We start from the raw sequence: 18,573 nt of genomic DNA on the forward strand, positions 1-18,573 counted from the left end.
GTTGGTGTTTGAGCAGGTGACGATTCTTTTAGATCATTTAGTAACTGCATTGAGGTGAAACAGTTTCATCACAGTTTGCTTTGAAATGCTGACATAGCTTCACAAAAAATGTGAAAAATGTAAAACAAGAAGAAAATAAGAAAGTACAAGTTGTGTTTAATCTAATTTATTTAATGCAAACTTTAGAATACTATTGATATTGTATGGACAAAGTATTTTAAACATTTTATCCTCAGGATATATTTCTATAATGTTCATCTTGAATGTCTTTCTCCTATGTAGCTGACCTCAGGTGTAATTTGTGTTTAAACACAAATACAAATGTTTGCATGTTACAAGGAAAACACAGATTTTCATCGGACGAAAAAAGTAATACAATCAAGAATTACACTTCCATGTAAGTAAAGATGCAATACTTGCAATAATTTTCCACATAAATAAATGGCCAGCACCGTGGTTTGATACCATTTGATGCCATCAGGAGTCTTTTCTGCATGGAGTTTGCGCGTTCTCTTTGTGCGTGGGTTTTCCCTGGGTACTCCAGCCTCCTCCCACAGTCCAAAAGCACGTATGTTAGATTGATTGATGTTTCATAATCTGCCATAAGCGTGAGTGTGGTGTGTGTGATTGTTTGTCTATATGTGACCCTGTTTCTGGGAATTAAACAGCACAAACTGTTCTCCAAATGAAAAGGGGGCCACCTGGTTTACAAGATCCAAAGCTCTATCATACTAATGAATATAGTGGCCACAATTATAGAACAGATTGAGTTTCAGACTGATTTTCTTCATTAAATTCTGAGAAAAGATGAGAAACTATATTTTTAAACCACTGGAACACATCTGCAGACTTTGACAATCTACCGTTCTGGTATTGTGACCTTGAATGCAAAAGTGTTTATCTTTACATGAACAAGAGAAGAGCTTCCACTGAACGGCTCCTTTTACTGATGTTCCGGTGCCCTTTCTGCTGTTTTATTGATCCCATTTAGGCAGTGCCTCCAAGGTCAGAGTTCAAACCTGAGTAATGGAGTCTCTGGCCTGTAGTGGCTGCAGTGTAGACCTGCTGACCTGGGTATTGTTCTCCCAGCCTCAGGTTCATTAGCCTGACAGGTTGAGGTGAGTAAGATCAGCGCTGGCTCGTCACGTCCTGCTCTCTGAGGAATCTTCCATCTCCACTAATGCATGCCTGCAAGGGGCCCTTAAAAACCCAAACCGCCAAATTGGAAGCATGGCATAAATTTTGCTGAGTTTCTTCTTTAGATGTCATCAGTTGTATCGTACAACAAAGACGTTTTACTTGACATTTGGGTTGTGACCCAGCTTAGCTGTGAATAATTTGTGCCTGTATTTACCAACAATAATAGCTGCAGATCTATAGTGTTAAAAAATAAACATAGTAGGAAAACACTAATGTTTCTTTCACATGCAACTCAAAATGATCACCTGAGGGATTTCTTTTTTCGAGAGGGCAGATCCTCCACTGCTGAAAAACCGTGAAAAACCAGCTGAGGCGTTTACTGCTTTTGCGTTTGAATGAAATCTTTCCTGTTTGTCTCTCGATGCCCCCAAATGACCCACATTTGGGTTTGTTCCTGTTTTTTCATTAATGGCATCTCAAGACTACCTACGCAGGACAGAATTTCATTCTCATGCGAGGTCACGCTGTTTTTGACATCTATCTGCAAACAAAGTCCAACACAATAGACCTCACAATTTCTCAGACTCAACATGTTCATAGCGCTGCCTTCCAGTAGACCGGCTGACCAAAGGACAGTTCAGTCTCCAGACCCTGTGCGGTTTCCTCTAACCGGCCAGGGAGGACACTTCCCCGCCTCCTGTTTACTCTCTACACTTGTGATGGGGAGGGGGCCAAGGAAAGTTATGGAAAAAGAGTCCCTTAACATAGCAGGGGTCAAACACAGTAGTCTTTTTTTTTTTTAGACTGACGTCCTGCTGCTTTTGTGGGGTCATTATCCAAGAGTAAAGCAACCACTGCATCACTGCAGCAATCAGCACCTTTTGGATATATTTCATATCAAACTTAAAAAAAAGGAAATCTTGGCTCAGGGTCCCATATTGTTTATTGTCTCCACTAAGACTCACATCCAGATTTGAATAAATGAATCATCTCTCCTAAAATAAGTGCCATGTAGCCGTGGCTGGCTGTGGACCTGTAGTGACCCTGCTGTGTGTACAGGCAGGGCCGGTCCGAGGCGAGACACATTTGACCAATGCCCTCTGCTCTGCTCGAAGGAGGTCCGGCTGATGGATGGGGTCTAATCAGCAGCAGACAGACCATCTACAGGAAACATCTCCCCATCACGTTTACGGAAACCAGCACTTCTCCAGAGACCTGCTGATAGCCGCAGAGGGAGAGGGGGAGGGAGGCAAAAAAACAATTGGATTCTCCCTTTTTTTTCCTGTGAAGAAATTTGGACAATGTCTACTTTTCACTAATCAGAATATGACCAACACATCTGCTGCCAAATTACCTCGTTGTACAATACAGTAGTTTAGAGGTTGATTGACCAAGAAACAACTGCTTAAGATTTATTTTTGGGAATAAATAACTTGCTGAAATGCCATTGCACTTTGTGTGAAATACATACAGGACTGTCTCAGAAAATTAGAATATTGTGATTTTCTGTAATGCAATTACAAAAACAAAAAAGTCATGCATTCTGGATTCATTACAAATCAACTGAAATATTGCAAGCCTTTTATTATTTTAATATTGCTGATCATGGCTTACAGCTTAAGAAAACTCAAATATCCTATCTAAAAAAATTAGAATATTCTGGGAATCTTAATCTTAAACTGTAAGCCATAATCAGCTATATTAAAATAATAAAAGGCTTGCAATATTTCAGTTGTTTTGTAATGAATCCAGAATGTATGACATTTTTGTTTTTTTAATTGCATTACAGAAAATAAAGAACTTTATCACAATATTCAAATTTTCTGAGACAGTCCTGTACAGCTCTCAGAGCGCTCATCTTATGGGACATTATTAACGCTTTCATCAAGAGTTAGATGAGAAAATATAAAGGCATATTTGTATTTGCTTGGTTTATGTGAAAGCCCAGCCAGAATAACTTACTGAATGATAATATGTTCTACAGGTATATAAGTGGCTCTGGGACAGACTGGAAACAAAAACAATCTATAGATTATATAAGGATTTACAGGAAGCAAAAATACTGAATCCATAACACAAAACTGGTGTTATGTCAGATTAAATGTCAGATGAAACCTGGATGAAATATAATGAATTTCAATGTAAAATATCTGCTTCAGCTTGCCTGCCAGTTTTTTGGCTGGACGAGTCTACGTAGACATATTATTACTCCTGAACGGTAAACTCACAATTTGTATCACCCCAATTACTGCAGGATTGTAGAAGACAGCGACCATGTGTTTTTGAGCGTGCCCAAATATAAACATATTCAAGCACACGGCACACATTGTACAAGCAATATTTGGCATCAAAGTAAAGTTCAGTTGGAAAACAAACTTTTTGTTGGGCTTCTTCATTTATAATTTACAATTAAAAACTAAATATTTAATTGCTATACTGAATGTGGATGAGAAAAGCCATGACTAAAAATTGGTTAAACCAAACTCACCATTTTCAGATGATATACAATATAATTAACTATATCTTTATTTAGAACAGAATGACCTTCTCCATGAAATTTCAGGGAGCCCGATTCAATGAAATGTGGGAGAAAGATGTTTGTTGGTCCAAAAAGCCCTGCCTTGGTTTATATTTCATCATTGTTTTCCTCCATAATGTTTTCCTCTCCTTATTATAAAGCTGATGCCTGATGTTGTGAATTTTCTGTTTCTATTGGAAAAAACTGAGAAAGAAAAATCACAATTCCCAACTAAATGACCAGCTGTACTGCGCAGATGTTTTGATAGCTGTAGATTTGAAATCAATAAATTCATTGAAAAAATGCATCCAGGTAAGACCGATGTTATGAATAAATATTTTTTCATCAATTATCTATTACTTTGTCCTCTATTTAAATGCAGAAATGTTGAGAAAAAAAGGCTGCAGTACTACCAAGACATCAAAGTTATCAAATTTCTACACAGGAATAGTGACTGAATAAATGCCTTTTTTAGATTATAAGAAGATATTGTAAATTGAATCCATAAGTTCAGCCAGCTGTTTTCAGTCTTTATTTCAATAAAAGGTTGAAGCTAAATGTTTTCTGGCTGCATATGAAATGTTGATATTCTAATGTGAGACTGGTAACCTCATATAAGACAAATAAGTTTAGTTTATACACTTCATTTTCAAGTCAAACATCACACCGAAATTCCCCATCTAGATGTAATTGATTTACGCAGGTTATCGGGTTCTTAAGCATTATGGGGAAAAGAAGTCAACGCCAAGATAAAGACCAAAGACATCCTTTAGTCTCGTTCTCCAATAAAAACAACCGGACTCTTATCTTAATTACAAGAAGTTTCCTGCAGATGTTTGATTGCAAACGTCACAATTTATTACCTGAGCATGCGTGGTGTTTTAGCTGCATAATTTCTGCTTTTTCTTTCATCTTCGTGTGCCTGTGGAAAGCGTCTGTCCGTCAGAATTATAGTTCGGCTCTTTGTGTCCTGGCCACAGGGCTTTTCTACCTTTGACAGGTGAGGCGTCTTTGTCGGGATAAGTGAGGCGATGAGTCGCCGTCCGTTCTGCTTTTGAATACACTGATGTGTCTGCCATGCTGGAATGCTGAGAGCTGTTTGCCTTTTGGGCACGTGAACGCTTGTCACTCTGTATTTTAGTTGCACAGCTTATCCCTGAAAGGAACCTGGGTGTCCTCCATTCTTTATCTTCCTCGCAAACTCCCTGACCTTGATCTTGCTGTCATGCAGCCCCCTGCCCTCTGCATGGACCCGTGCAGTCACACTTGTCCAGATGTGAAGGTAAAGATCTCCTGCTCTTTGGTTATGGCGGTTTCAGCGCGAATATGATTGAAAGCTCATCCGGACAGACTTTTGAGACTAAGCGATCTGTTAACCTGTTAGGGCTGTATTTTTTCAGTGTAATTTGCCTTTCTGCATGAATGGAAGGTAAAGGGAACAGGTTAAGACTTGCCCCCAACCCTAATCCTAAATGGCCTTAGGATCCAACCCACCTCCCCCTTCTGTTGAAAAAAACATTGAATTTCTATGCATCCTGAAAGCTCTTACACGTTCTTTGCATTCTGCTTCATTTACATATAAATGCTTCAAACATTAACTGACGTTAAGCGTAATGTGAAGTATTTACAGCAAGGGTTATGTGGCTATACAACGGTAGCCCTGGTTGATGAAGACACACCACCCTAAACAAAGACCAACAAAGGCAGGAAGGGATGTGCCGGTGAACCCTTCACCAAGGCCAAACCACTGGATCCATCGTGCACAGACACTGTCAGCCGAGTACCATGGGTAGTGCAGACTGTTTTTTCCTGTTTTAAGATTCCCTCTCAATTTATTCCCGCTAAAATAAAGTGCCCACAGACATCAAAAGGTTATATTTTGGTGTTGAGGGCAGCGCAGTCGGGATTTTGGCATCCTGCGCGCATGGCAGCATCAGCCAATTCGCCGGCATACCACTGTGGTTTGGTCATTACAGTTTATCACGGATAAAAAGAAACTGATTGTGGGGATCAGAAGTGCCAGATTTTTTCAAATTACTGTCACAAGTTACTTCATATCAGACCAATGACAGCATAGAAGAAAAAATACGTTTTTATTAGAAAATCCTTCCACCTATGATGAACAAAGATGCTTTGACCCCCAGTGCTTTTGATGCAGCTTTTGCACAAATACAAAGTTAAAATTACTTTAGTTTGTCTGTCGGGACCCTATTCACACCATCACTTTAGTATGTGTATATATATATATGTAGGTCAATCGCCTCCAGTGCTGACATTAATTGTCATTTTGCTGCAAAAACATATTCCAATCTCACTTAAAATTGTTTTGATTCAAGTCGTTTTGTTTCCTGAGACAATGTGACTTTCTTTCCCATCTAACAGTAGACCGTGTTTTACATCTGGAACAATCCTTTAAATGTGAATAAGCCTACTGTAACATGGTAACCAACACACAACAAAATTTAGACATAAATGAATCTCAGTGTTATTTCTCTTTTTTTAATTTGTGAGTTTGGCTTTTATTTTTGAAAAACCACATACTGAGAGAAGTTCACAAACTGTTCAACGGCCTTTCTTATCATGTTAATCATTTGATAAATTAGCTGCAAATATTTTTGAAAAAGAGATGTTTTGTTTTACGTCCAGAGTATTATTATCAGGCTATTTCTCTGATGCTCTGCTATGACTAACGCTCTGGGCTCCTTATGCATGAGAGGTTGTCTTTTAAGTGATGTTAAATGAATTGTTGAGTCTTTTGTCGGGGGGTGGGCGGTAGATTAAAGAAGTGTTGGAGCTGGAGTGGGAATCTGTGGTCTGCAGCTGCCGGTTTCAGCAGAATTATTGGTGCAAATATTTGCCGTCATGAGGAGTAGTTCTCGCCAGCGAGCACATATGCTTGCATCATGGTCCCCTTATGACCTGGAACCCACTTTGTAAAAAGAACCACGCAGATTGTAATTAATAATACCAATTGCAGACCATGCAGAGTGTATTTCTGCAACTTTGACCTAAGTTTTAAAATGTCAAAATAAAAGTAAAAAAATTAAGAATACTCCCATATTTTTGTTAACATTAATAATTGGTGAGATTCAAAGCCCTGAATCCTTGAGAGAGATGAAGTGCAGTAACATGTGCTGCGTGCAGGATGGGGGATCAACATATTATGGAAGCTGAAATAGTGTAGGGCTTTGTCCAAATATTTTCTTAGAGTCCCAGCTTCATTTTGGAGGTTGCTAGCCTTCCCACCCAGGGCTCAGAACGGTGACACATGGCTTTGACATTGACTTCAGGCCTGTTTTGGGATTGTTAAAGGCCAATTTGTCAGCATTCATCATGGGGCAGATATAGAGATGCATTTCAAGGGGCCTCGCATCTGGACCTTTTGTGTTTTAACAGTGTCCCGCTTCCTCTTTTAGAACCCTGAAGTGCATGTATAATGGGAAGGCCACGTTCCAGAGCCAGTTGGTCTTGTTTCATTAACATACTTTGGGCAGGGACACGTATATATGAAAACACCGCCCGCCCCTGCTCTCCCTGGATCCACGCTCTCCTTCCTCCTCCAGACACATTGCATGATATTAATCTTTAAGGGTAATGACTTAATGCAATTGTCAGCTGTCCATTGGGGGAAATAGAATAGTGTTATTAACGATAACGCCTCATAGCCTCCGATATAAGTTGTGCAGTCAGCAGAGATGGAGAGACGAGGTCAGGGTCTGGACTAATAATCAGTCACTGCTTGGGCAGCTTGATTAAAGGAAATGGATATAGTGGAAACTTTGAATGTGTGTTTTCAGCCAGTCTGGGTGATAGCAACAGCAGAACAGATGCTGAAACAATTAGGGCGAGTTGGAGGATGTTTTTACTCCCGCTCTCCCCCACCTCTCTCCCTCTCCCCCCACCCTCTGATTGCACATCAAAGTTGTCAACAGAGTGTAAAAGTTGAGTTTATTGTTTGACTCCTCAAAGCACTATCAGAGTTTAAAGGACTGTTTCTGACTGCAACACAAGCTGAGGGCCAGAAGACTGGATGGTTGCCATGGAAACCCACAACATCCATTGGTTGGTTCTACTGCAGGACAAGTTTCAGGTTCTGTAATTTGTGATTATCCCTCTACAGTTTTACACACTGGAAAAAAAACTTCTAACATGTAACTAAAAGATGCAAAAATTCTCAGTTCCTTTGGAGATTTCTATAAAGCTCGTAAACATAAACCTGAGAAATAGCAGTCGAAACACATTGAACATGTTTGCATTTCATGAAACCCGATGTTTGTAAGTAAAAGCTTTTTTTTATGTGCAGACACACATACTGATGGGTTGTTTGCTCTGAGCGGGCAGAGGGCCGGCCTCACCTCAGAGGGGACTGATTTACGGTTTGTTGCTGTCTGTCAAACAGCTGACAGTTGGAGAAAACAGCACAGCCTCCGCCACTCTGTCGCCACTCAAAGATGGTTCACGGCCTCACCAGCAGCACAAATGCTGAGGACTGCTCCTTCAGTTTGATGAGAAAGTTAACAGCTACAATAAAGTCATAACAGCAGACCATACATTCAATTGTTTTCTACCTACCTACCAAGACCATTGAACCTGCCAGATGGCACCTACTCTGTCTGGCCCATTTAAACTACATTTCCAAGAGACTTTGCTATACTTTTATTAACAACATAAAATCTAACACAGCTCCCGTGTGATGAAATCTCAGTTATTTTGGCTGTAAACCTTCCGAGATATAAATAGTCTATAATATTCCTGGCATGCTCACAGTGTAGGCAGCTTTTATAAAAAGAGTCTTTCAGATTCTCCCTGGAAAAATTCCAGTTTTGCGTGATTTCCAGCAAATGCTATTTAACACTCAATCTTGTAAACCTACGAATCACATGAAGAGCAATATAGGGATGAAATGTTGAGATCTTTTGACTGAAAGCATCCTGGTCACTAAACAATCTTTTTTTTTCAGGGCAGCACTCTGCTCTTTATCAGCATCATTCAAGCATGTGACAGCTCTTTCATTGCAGGCCTGAATGAAATAATCACATAACAGACTTAAGCTCATACTTTATGAGACTTTGAGCAGAAGGTCTGCAAAGCACCTGGTTCTCACATGGGCTGCTGTTTAGGTTTTTTAATTTGGCTCCTCAAAACAGCTTAAGGCTTCGGGTTACTGTTTCTCAGGTTCAGCAGAGAAAACAACCAATTCTCCTATTTGAACCTAAAAAGGCACTTATTGATGACAAGATCTCAGAGTTTAAAAATTAAAGTAAAACTTTAAGGAGATGCAATGGTCTTGTTGGAGGCAGTTCAGAAAGGAGGTCTTTGGGTATCATTTTAAAACAAACATTGAAGAAGTAGTGATGCTGTTGTGGCAGAGGGGGTAAAGGAGACTAATTTCCTCCTAATTGAACCACAGGGTTCTTGTTTTGTCAGGAGATTTTAGGCCAAATGGAGTCAGATTCCCGCAGATCTCCTGGGATGATGGGAGGGTAAAGCTGGAGTCTTACAGAGCCTGCAGATCCCAGCAGTCCCCCCAGCAGCTAATCCCTGTCATTAACTCTGCTGTGCAGAGAAAACTGGCCTGCTTGCCAACCACTACCCTCTCATCAGTCCTGTCCTTTGTCCCTTTATATTTTCCCCAACATCCTCTCTTTCATTAGCCTCATCTCCCACTTCTTTATTTCCTCCGGTTATTGTTTCCTACATCTTCCCTGAGAGTGCAGGTGACGGTTAAATCGCTGTCACCTGCAAAATTCATTTTAAAAATGACGTGTCTCCTATGAGTATAACAGGATATGAAAAATCTTTCATCTTATCAAAGAGCCTCTCAGCCTCTATTCTATAATTCTAGGGTCCAAAAACATCTTTATGTTATGAAATAAACTATATCATAAAAAAATATTATTTATTTTCATTCCACCAAGGCATTACTAAATAAATAGTTTACATAAAGCAGCTACAAAACAAAAGTCCCACAGAGGCATCTCGGCAGAAGAGACAAACCGTCCCATTATAGCACATCCTGTGGTGCTTGCTGTTTGTCCACTGATTCAAACACACACACACACAAACACACAGCGCGCTGGATAGGATGGGTGCGAGGGTGGTCCAGGGTCCCACGAAGGAAGAGGGGAAACACCTTGTGACCTTCTTGTTCCTGGCCAAGCTACTGGAAGTGCAGAGACAACAAGCACAGATGAGCCACGAGAAGTGCTGGGCAGCTGTCGGTCAGGGATGTTGGCTCCCTTTTAACGTCCTGATTACCTGCTAACATCGACTATGACGGTCACATCAGGTCACAGCCGTTCGTTTTACATATAATTCATGTAATAAAGTATTTATTACATGTAAGAACTAGTATTTATGAACTCACTGTGTTTACATGGACGGTTGAGTCACACTACAGTTATAGCTTGACAAGGTTGTCAATTTGACTTCTTTCCTCATTCAAGTATCGATGTATACAAGGGGGGGTTGATGTATTAACCAAATGATGTTGTCCTCTGCTACAATACGTAAAAATATGTCTGTGACTGGTTCAGTTTGTTATAGGACAGAGCTCTTCCACTTGATTTGTTACTCCACACGGCTAAACAACAGATAAGTGGTTAGATGGCGGTAGTGAATGGAGCGATGACAACTGGTGAAGTGAACAGACTTACAGCTCTTTACATATCATGTATCATGTAAGCTCTGGTTTTTAGCTCTTCTCTGGACCCGCTTCTTTAGTTACTTCCAGGTCACAGCCCAGGGTGGGAACTGTGGAGGCATGTAGGCCTCTTTCAGTCCAGTTGAATGCATACATGCAGGGTTAGCTCAACCGCCAATCACGGTGTGTCAGTCTTACGGTCAGAAATTGAGTTTACCATAGTTTGTTTTCATTCAGACTAAGAAGCTTACACGCTTTTTAAAACTACAGTTTCATGCAGACTAATCCAGTTAATGCACAAGTGTCTTTCCTGCAGTAGATAGCTCTCTTGGGTTAGAAAATCAAGGAGGTATTCTGCAGGGAAGAAATCTACTACTAAGAAAGAAGAACTACTAAGAAAGACAGCCAAAGCAGAGGGGATTTTCACAATCTTAAACAACTTAAACCTCTTTTCAAGTTCATAGCAGTTTGTGTGAGTTGCAGCTCAGTCGTGGCATGTGCATCACAGTCTGTTGCAGCACCCTGTTAAAAGTATGAACTCAGTCTTTGTAACTGCATGATATCAAAAATCCTACATGTAAAAAATCCAAAATGTAGCACTACCTCCAACTGCTCAATAAAGTTAAATTTCCCTATGAGCCGCTCCACCCGCCCTCCCCTCTTATGCTTCCTGAAACTGGTGTTACATCTTCATGCTCTTCCACAGCAGACCAAAATCAACGTGCTGAAAACTGGATGGCGCTTTATATAAGGGATCCTCATAATTCTCCTCGTATCTGGATCAGTGATGTGACGGTACCCTGCAATTCTGAACGGATCATTGAATGGCATACTTTCAGACATTCCCAAACAAAGAGACGGGCTTGTATTATGTTGATGTTTTAGAGATTGTAGTAGCCTCACAAAACAAAAACAAATATACTATCAAGCACATATCTTATCTATTTAGATATGTTCTTTTTACCTGTACATACTGGCTCATGTGACTAAAAGAAAAGGTCTCTGAGAAATTTTAAATGGCATTATAATGTCCTCTGAAGTGAAGGAAATCCAACCGTGTGTGTGTGTGTGTGTGTATATATACTGTATGTGTGTGTGTGCGTGTGTGTGAGAGAGTTTATATCTTGGCAGAGAAGCAATAAGGAAGGTAGATAAGTACCAAATAAACAGTCGAGATATTGTCTCTCGTGGCAACTGCAATAATCAGCTTGTAAACAGTGCTGCTGTTTGGCTCTGGCTGCTTGTTTGGGTTTTGATACTGATGTCAAAGCTAGCTGTCTCCCAGACTGAGACAGCCCGACTTCTGCTGCAGATAAAAACTCTGCTCCGTTTAAGCCATCCAAGGAAAACTTTGCTTTGATTCACACACTGTGCAGGCTCAGCTCCCTGACACTGCAACTAGGAGGAAATGACTACTGGCATTTTTTAGACCATTTAACTAGCCTGCTCATTCGATTTAACGCTGTAATAAACAGCTACAAATACAAGGTAAGCGTTAAATTGGACGCGGGAGGGCTTTTTTTTCTTCCTTTTTCTAATTCAGTCCCCTTAAAAAAACGTAATTGTTGCTAAACTAAAATGAGAATAAATAGGAAGAGAAAACTGATGAAAATCACCAAACCCTGTGTTTTCTAGCCATCAAATAATAATAATAATAATCTGCTACTTCAATTTGATGCAGGAAGAACAGAGAACCCTTAATAAAACTCAACAGGTGTGTTGCTCATTAGCTGAGAAGTGCTTAGAGCGACAAAATGAAACAATAGGCCAGCCTTATCAAGGCAGCCATTTCTTATGACTGGGTGGAGATCTTTATGCAGTTCAGTGTTGGGTCAAGAGTAGGCAGATGTGTGGAAAAGATAGGCCTTTGTGGCCTCCATCTTAAGGGTCTAATGAAGCACTTCCATTACGGTACGCCACGCAGCACTCTTGAAACTCTCAGCAGAATGAAACACAGGTTTTATGTGATCATTTGCCTTCGTGTTTGTTTTCAGTTTTTTGTTTTTTTTCCACGGTAAAAAGATTCAAATAAGAGAAAATGATTTAATGTACAAGTTATTTTAACTTGTATTTCCCCACATATAGATTTCTTCCTGAAGAGAGCATGCATTTACAGATCAATCTTGTGCCTGAAGTGACACTATGCTGTTACCCTCGGCCCCCTGCAGCCCTGCCCGGGACCCCGGTCCCCCAGCGTGATTTGTGGGGCTTGTATTGTAAAGGTCAAGAATACGAGTGCTGCCAACAATTTTTACACTTCAAACAAACCTTGGGTCACAAATTACACCTCCAGTGATTTATCTCCTCCAGACTAGAGCTGACTTGTGTCCACTGGAAACGTCTCCTGTCCCCGACTCCAGTCAACTCTGCAAAGACAAATATCACGTGAGACACTCTCTGCTGTTGTTACAAAACTTATGATAGCATCAACTTCCCACTGAATTGCTCCATTTTGTCTCTGTGCAAACATAATGATGGTGAGAGTGAGACTGAGGTGGTCACATCACAGCAGCAGGGTCATTTCAGCAGCAGATCAAAAGCAGCCACAGCTGTGGAAGGGACACATGTGTGGTCCAAGGCCGAAGACAGAAAACTCTGTGACACTTTGCAGCTATGTCTTTTGGCCGGGTGTGTGCATTGTAATGAAAGCAGGACACAAAACCTCATAACTTGTGTTTAGTTCCCATGTATTTCACTCAGGATGAAATGTAACTTGAGTAAGCCTTCACTCTCAGCTGATAAATCTCCTCCCACCTCAGGATCCGCAGCAGGACTTTATCTTGACACCTTTAAAAGCCGTGATTAACAAGTGAGGAGGTCCTGTGAAGATATCCAAGATGATGGTCTAATCTGACCATCTGTTTCTTATCTACTCGCCTTTATTTTTCAAATTTGCAAATTTATTTGTGCAAGGGATACTGTGCCTGCAACCAGCAGGCGTCGATCCTCTCCCTGGGGAATAAAGCGGAGGTGGGGGACCCATCAGGTGTGGTTTGCTTGAGTGTGTGTTGTGTGGTTAAGGATTCACTAAGAGAAGGATTTGCATGAATTTTCGAAGGAGGAATGAATTTAAATATTGTACGCCACATTCACTTGCAAAATAAACCCATACATTTTTTGTTTTACGAGATAATAAATGTTATTATGACAAGTTAAAGCTTGGCATCTATCAAAGAGCAGATGGGCCTCAGTTCCAAAGAAACTGTGCTCTAAGACCTAATGGTTGCTGAAAGAGAGATGAAGTGCCTGCAGTGTTGCAGTGACTCCCATCAGCCTGCTGTTACAGCTACAGGAGGCTGATTAACTGTGACCCGGGAGGCCTTTCCAATCATCGAACATATTTCTCCAAACCAGTGCATTTACACTTTGAGGGTTTATGTAACATCTCCTTGTTATCACCACTAGGAGGCTTGTTTTGAGAAGATTATCTGGCCTAAACGTGCAGTAAATAATTCTCATCACTGCCCAGACTTGTCCACTCTTTGTTTCACTGAGAGCAATCCCTCTTAACTGATGGGGAGTCTGATTGCAGTTCAGTCTGTCACATCTTCTGAGTGATGGCCTATTAGTTCCTAAAGCTGTAAATTTGCAGATTACTGTCCTTGGTACATAAATTATGCACTGCGGTGTTTTATTGTTCAAGAACTATGCTGAATAAGTAATAAGAGCTTCCACGTGCATAAACAATAAAAATGACCCGTATACTATAAATTTCTCCAAACAATCCTGACATGAAATGCTCATTAACTGTCCTTCTACCAGGGAATAAAACTCGTGTGATGCAATCAGTGGTGGAGGCTGATGAGCCTGTTAGCCGACAGATCCACTGAAAAGGCTTTAACAATCAAGGTGGTGTCAATGCGAAGTTTCCTTTTGTTTTTGTTTCAAACTGGTGTGTTGGCTTGTCCTTTTTGTCGTGCAAATGAATCCGGAGGTTTTAGCAATGGATTCAGATACACACATCCATACCGACACACCCTTCCGTTTAATGTTTAAAAAAAGAGAGAATATTTTAAATTCGTCAGTTTCGATTCTTTCTCAAAAACTCCCCGTTTAAATCCGGATATGTTTTATGAATCAAAGTTCCAACCCTTTTAATAAAAATGAAAGAATAAAACCGACTTCAAAACTGTCACCAACTGCTGACAAGAAAGAAAAAAAAAAGGTTGCGCAAGATTGGGCAGTTTGCATTTTTAAACAGCCTTTTGGGAGATGATTGTGATGGAAAACAAGGTTTGGGATGTCCAGACCTGCTCCAGGACCAGAGCCGTCTTGTCTAACCAGATCATTGAGGCAATAAACCAGCGCTGAGAAGTTCATTTACGGGACGATTAAAAAGATAAAGTTGTCATTGAGGAAAGAAAAGGAAAGTGCGGCAGTTGTAGCAGGGATCCGCATCCTAAAGGCTGATTTATGGTCCCGCGTTACACCAACGCAGACCTACGGCGTAGGGTGCGCGTCGCCGCGTACCCTACGGCGTATGCTCTGCGTCGATTTAACGCAGACCATAATTCAGGCTAAGTCCTTCCATGTGTCCATGGTGCTGTGGCGAATGCTCATTCATTTAATTAAACCAAACGTTTGATTACATTATTGCCATCATTATTATTGTTGTTGCATACGACGGAGTATTAGGGCCAAACTAAGACAAAAAAAATTGGAAATTACGAGAATAAAGTCATAATATAATGAGAATAAAGTCGTAATAGAATAAAGTCGTAATATTATGAGAATAAAGTCGTAATATTACGAGAATAAAGTCGTAAAATGACGAGAATAAAGTCGTAAAATGACGAGAATAAAGTCGTAATGTTGCGAGAATAAAGTCGTAAAATTACGAGAATAAAGTCGTAAAATGACGAGAATAAAGTCGTAATGTTGCGAGAATAAAGTCGTAATATTATGAGAATATAATTTATGAGAACTCTAACAGGAAGAGCTTCTTCTCCCTGTGTTAAAATGAGGAATATTGAGCATCTTGTGAAGTTATATTTATATATTTATAATATATTACGACTTTATTCTCGTAATATTATGACTTTATTCTCGTAATTTTACGACTTTATTCTCGTAATATTATGACTTTATTCTCGTAATTTTACGACTTTATTCTCGTAATATTATGACTTTATTCTCGTCATTTTACGACTTTATTCTCATTACATTATGACTTTATTCTCGTAATTTCCTTTTTTTGTTTTTTTGTTTGGCCCTAATACTCCGTCGTAGTTGCACCACTCTTTTTTTGCTGCATTTGATATATTTGTCTTCTCTTCTCCTGCAGATGTGTGAGGTTGACGTGTGAGTCAGGCCTGCGCACATCTAGGGACTGGTGCCCTCCTGGTGGAGGGATGGGCTGCAGAGGTGAGAGAGGGAGGGGAGGAGGGAGGCTGATAGATGTTTTACTGTGGGGGGAAGGAGAAAGAGGAGAAAGAGGAGGGGATGGAGGGGGGTCCTGGGAGGGAACCAGGGGTGTAGAAGAGGGCCGAGTTTAAAAAGGCAGACTGCGCCAGCAGTCACTCACACTCATTCTGTCCTCTGTCTCACCAGCAACAGAACTTTCAGTTCCTGTGATTCACTTCACTTTTTCTCATTTTTTTTAATTTTAATTGTTTTGCTTTGATTCACTCCTGGAAACTATACAGCGCTCTGCTTCTACTGAGGATTTCTTTTTTTCCACTGCAGCATGGAGGTCACCACTGGGGAATATGCTGATAACTATGAATATTATGATGATAACGAAACTGCATGTGACTACTCGGAGTGGGAGCCCTCTTACTCCCTCATCCCGGTCCTCTACATGCTCATCTTTATCCTGGGCCTGTCAGGTAATGGTGTGGTCATTTTCACGGTGTGGAGGTCCAAATCTAAGCGTCGTGCTGCAGATGTGTACATAGGAAACCTGGCCCTTGCTGACCTCACCTTTGTGGTGACCCTACCTCTCTGGGCTGTGTACACAGCTCTGGGCTACCACTGGCCGTTTGGGGTGGCTCTTTGCAAGATAAGCAGCTACGTTGTTCTCGTCAACATGTACGCCAGCGTGTTCTGCCTCACCTGCCTGAGCTTTGATCGTTACCTGGCCATCGTGCACTCCCTCTCCAGCAACAAGCTGCGTTCACGAGGCACCATGCTGGCGTCCCTGGGTGCTATCTGGCTCATGTCCGGTCTCCTGGCCGTGCCCACGCTCCTTTTCCGCACCACTGTGAGTGACCAAAACAACCGGACCACATGTGCCATGGACTTCAGCATGGTGACCAGGAGCCAGAAGCACGAGTCCCTCTGGATTGCGGGACTCAGTCTGTCCTCCTCTGCCTTGGGTTTTCTCCTACCTTTCTTGGCCATGACCATCTTCTACTGCTTCATCGGCTGCACGGTCACCCGTCACTTCAACAACCTGCGCAAGGAGGACCAAAAGAAAAAGCGCCTGCTGAAGATCATCACCACACTGGTGGTGGTGTTTGCCATCTGCTGGACTCCCTTCCACGTGCTGAAGAGCATGGATGCCCTGTCCTACCTGAACCTTGCTCCAAACTCCTGCAGCTTCCTGCGGTTCCTCCTGCTGGCTCACCCCTACGCTACTTGCTTGGCCTACGTCAACAGCTGCCTCAACCCGTTCCTGTATGCCTTCTTTGACCTTCGTTTTCGTTCCCAATGTCTGTGCCTGCTCAACCTGAAGAAGGCACTGCACGGCCAGATGAGCTCCATGTCATCTACCCTAAGCGCCCAGACTCAGAAATCAGAAGTTCAGTCTCTGGCCACCAAAGTTTAGAGAGTAAAAGGAGACGTGGAGCAGGGCTGCGGGACAGTCCCAGCTCCAACCACTGGAACACTTGTAAAAATATACACTTTATGTGTCCATTGTTTAACGCTGGTAAGATGAGATGATGAACTTTAAGCTGTCACTGCCTACAGTTATGAATTCCACTGTAAATTCCTCCGATTCTACAGCACGAGGTTGATGCTCTGTGTGATGTGTGAACTGAAGCTGGAGCCAGCTGGCTGAACTCTTTAGCTGCTTCTGTCCTCAAATTCTCAGAGAAGAAGTCTATATTTTTGTCTCCACAAGATTTTTTCATTTATATCACAAAAGACTGCAGATCTATGAATTGTGAACCAGACTTGCATGGAAATCTTTTTACACTGGATAAAAAACACAAAGCTATACAATATTTTCATACTTTTTTTTTTTTTTGTTTTCCAGATGTGTTGTTATTTTGTTTTATAAGCACTTGTTAAGAATGTGTGAGCAGGGATATCAAGCAGAGCCAGGTCCTTTTCAATGCCTGATGTTTGTGAAGTTTGAAGTCTGGGCTGCAGGGAGAGAGGGAGGGACGGAGGTGTAAGAGGAGAAAAGGTGTTGCGGCTTAATTATATAGTTTGTGGAGAAGTGACGGGGGGCAGACAGGCAGATGGCAGTTGACAAATGTTGTTGAGAAACAGGAGCGGGGTGGGGTGGGATGGAGGGGCTTCGTGGTGTAGCCCCAGCACTAAAAAAGGGGACAAAGGAACTTCATAATTGTTCCAAACTGATGTATATGTTTTTTTTTAGACATCACTGTAACTAACTACTGTATTAAACACATGTGCTATAAAGAGATTTCTTTGAGTGTCTGTTTTCAAGTGTGTAAGTCCAGCTTTTAAAGTATCATTTCAAAAGTAAACAGAAGAAAGTTCTGATGCAAAATGTAAATATTTAACTTAGAGTTTCACCTCAGTTTCATTGCACCACCTTGTTATTTCAGTGTTAGGTATCTCCAAAGGGTTAAACCTTTGTTATGAATGACGTTAGCACTGGCTTTGCACCTTCAGACTAATAGATCTCTAATCTCTATTGATTCACAGCCAGTATCCAGACTGTAACTGGATTATGCAGAGCACCAGCCATCCCGAGAGTGTGTATTCCCTGTCAGCGGTGACGTCTCACAGCTGTGGTACTTCAACTTTTGAATGACGCCTTTTTCTAGGGTGTGATCAAATGTTTTTGAGTTTAAAAACACACGTTTTAAGAAGAAGGAGTAGCACGCAAGCAGTCCAGGTCATGCGCTGCCTATTAAGGAAGCGATGAAGGAAATAAGTCGATTTCAAAGAACTGAAAACTTGTTTAAAATAATGTTATTTAGTGTCACTTGAAGCCTCTCAGCATCTAGTCGGGCCTCTCTAGCACCAAGCAAACCCCACATGTTCACAGAATAATAGGCCCATTACCAAAGAGTGACTCCTCTCAGGGAGCCTTTGATTTGGCAGTAATGGGTTCTGCTGGACATAATCACCG

At 41.2% G+C, this 18,573-nt stretch overlaps 1 protein-coding gene across 1 annotated transcript; it reads left to right on the forward strand.

Moving 5' to 3' along the window:
- Positions 1-15,815: 15,815 nt before the first annotated feature.
- aplnra (apelin receptor a) lies at positions 15,816-17,898 on the forward strand. The gene has a single exon (XM_061729919.1). It carries the CDS (start codon positions 15,988-15,990, stop codon positions 17,068-17,070), a length of 1,083 nt encoding a protein of 360 aa, XP_061585903.1. The 5' UTR covers positions 15,816-15,987; the 3' UTR covers positions 17,071-17,898.
- Positions 17,899-18,573: the final 675 nt, after the last annotated feature.

This window comes from Cololabis saira, chromosome 9 (assembly GCF_033807715.1).
Source record: "Cololabis saira isolate AMF1-May2022 chromosome 9, fColSai1.1, whole genome shotgun sequence".
NCBI classification, from domain to species: Eukaryota; Metazoa; Chordata; class Actinopteri; order Beloniformes; family Belonidae; genus Cololabis; species Cololabis saira.

Excerpts from the sequence above, each read along its gene's own strand:
- aplnra (XM_061729919.1), top strand. The coding sequence starts at position 15,988 with ATGGAGGTCACCACTGGGGAATATGCTGATAACTATGAATATTATGAT.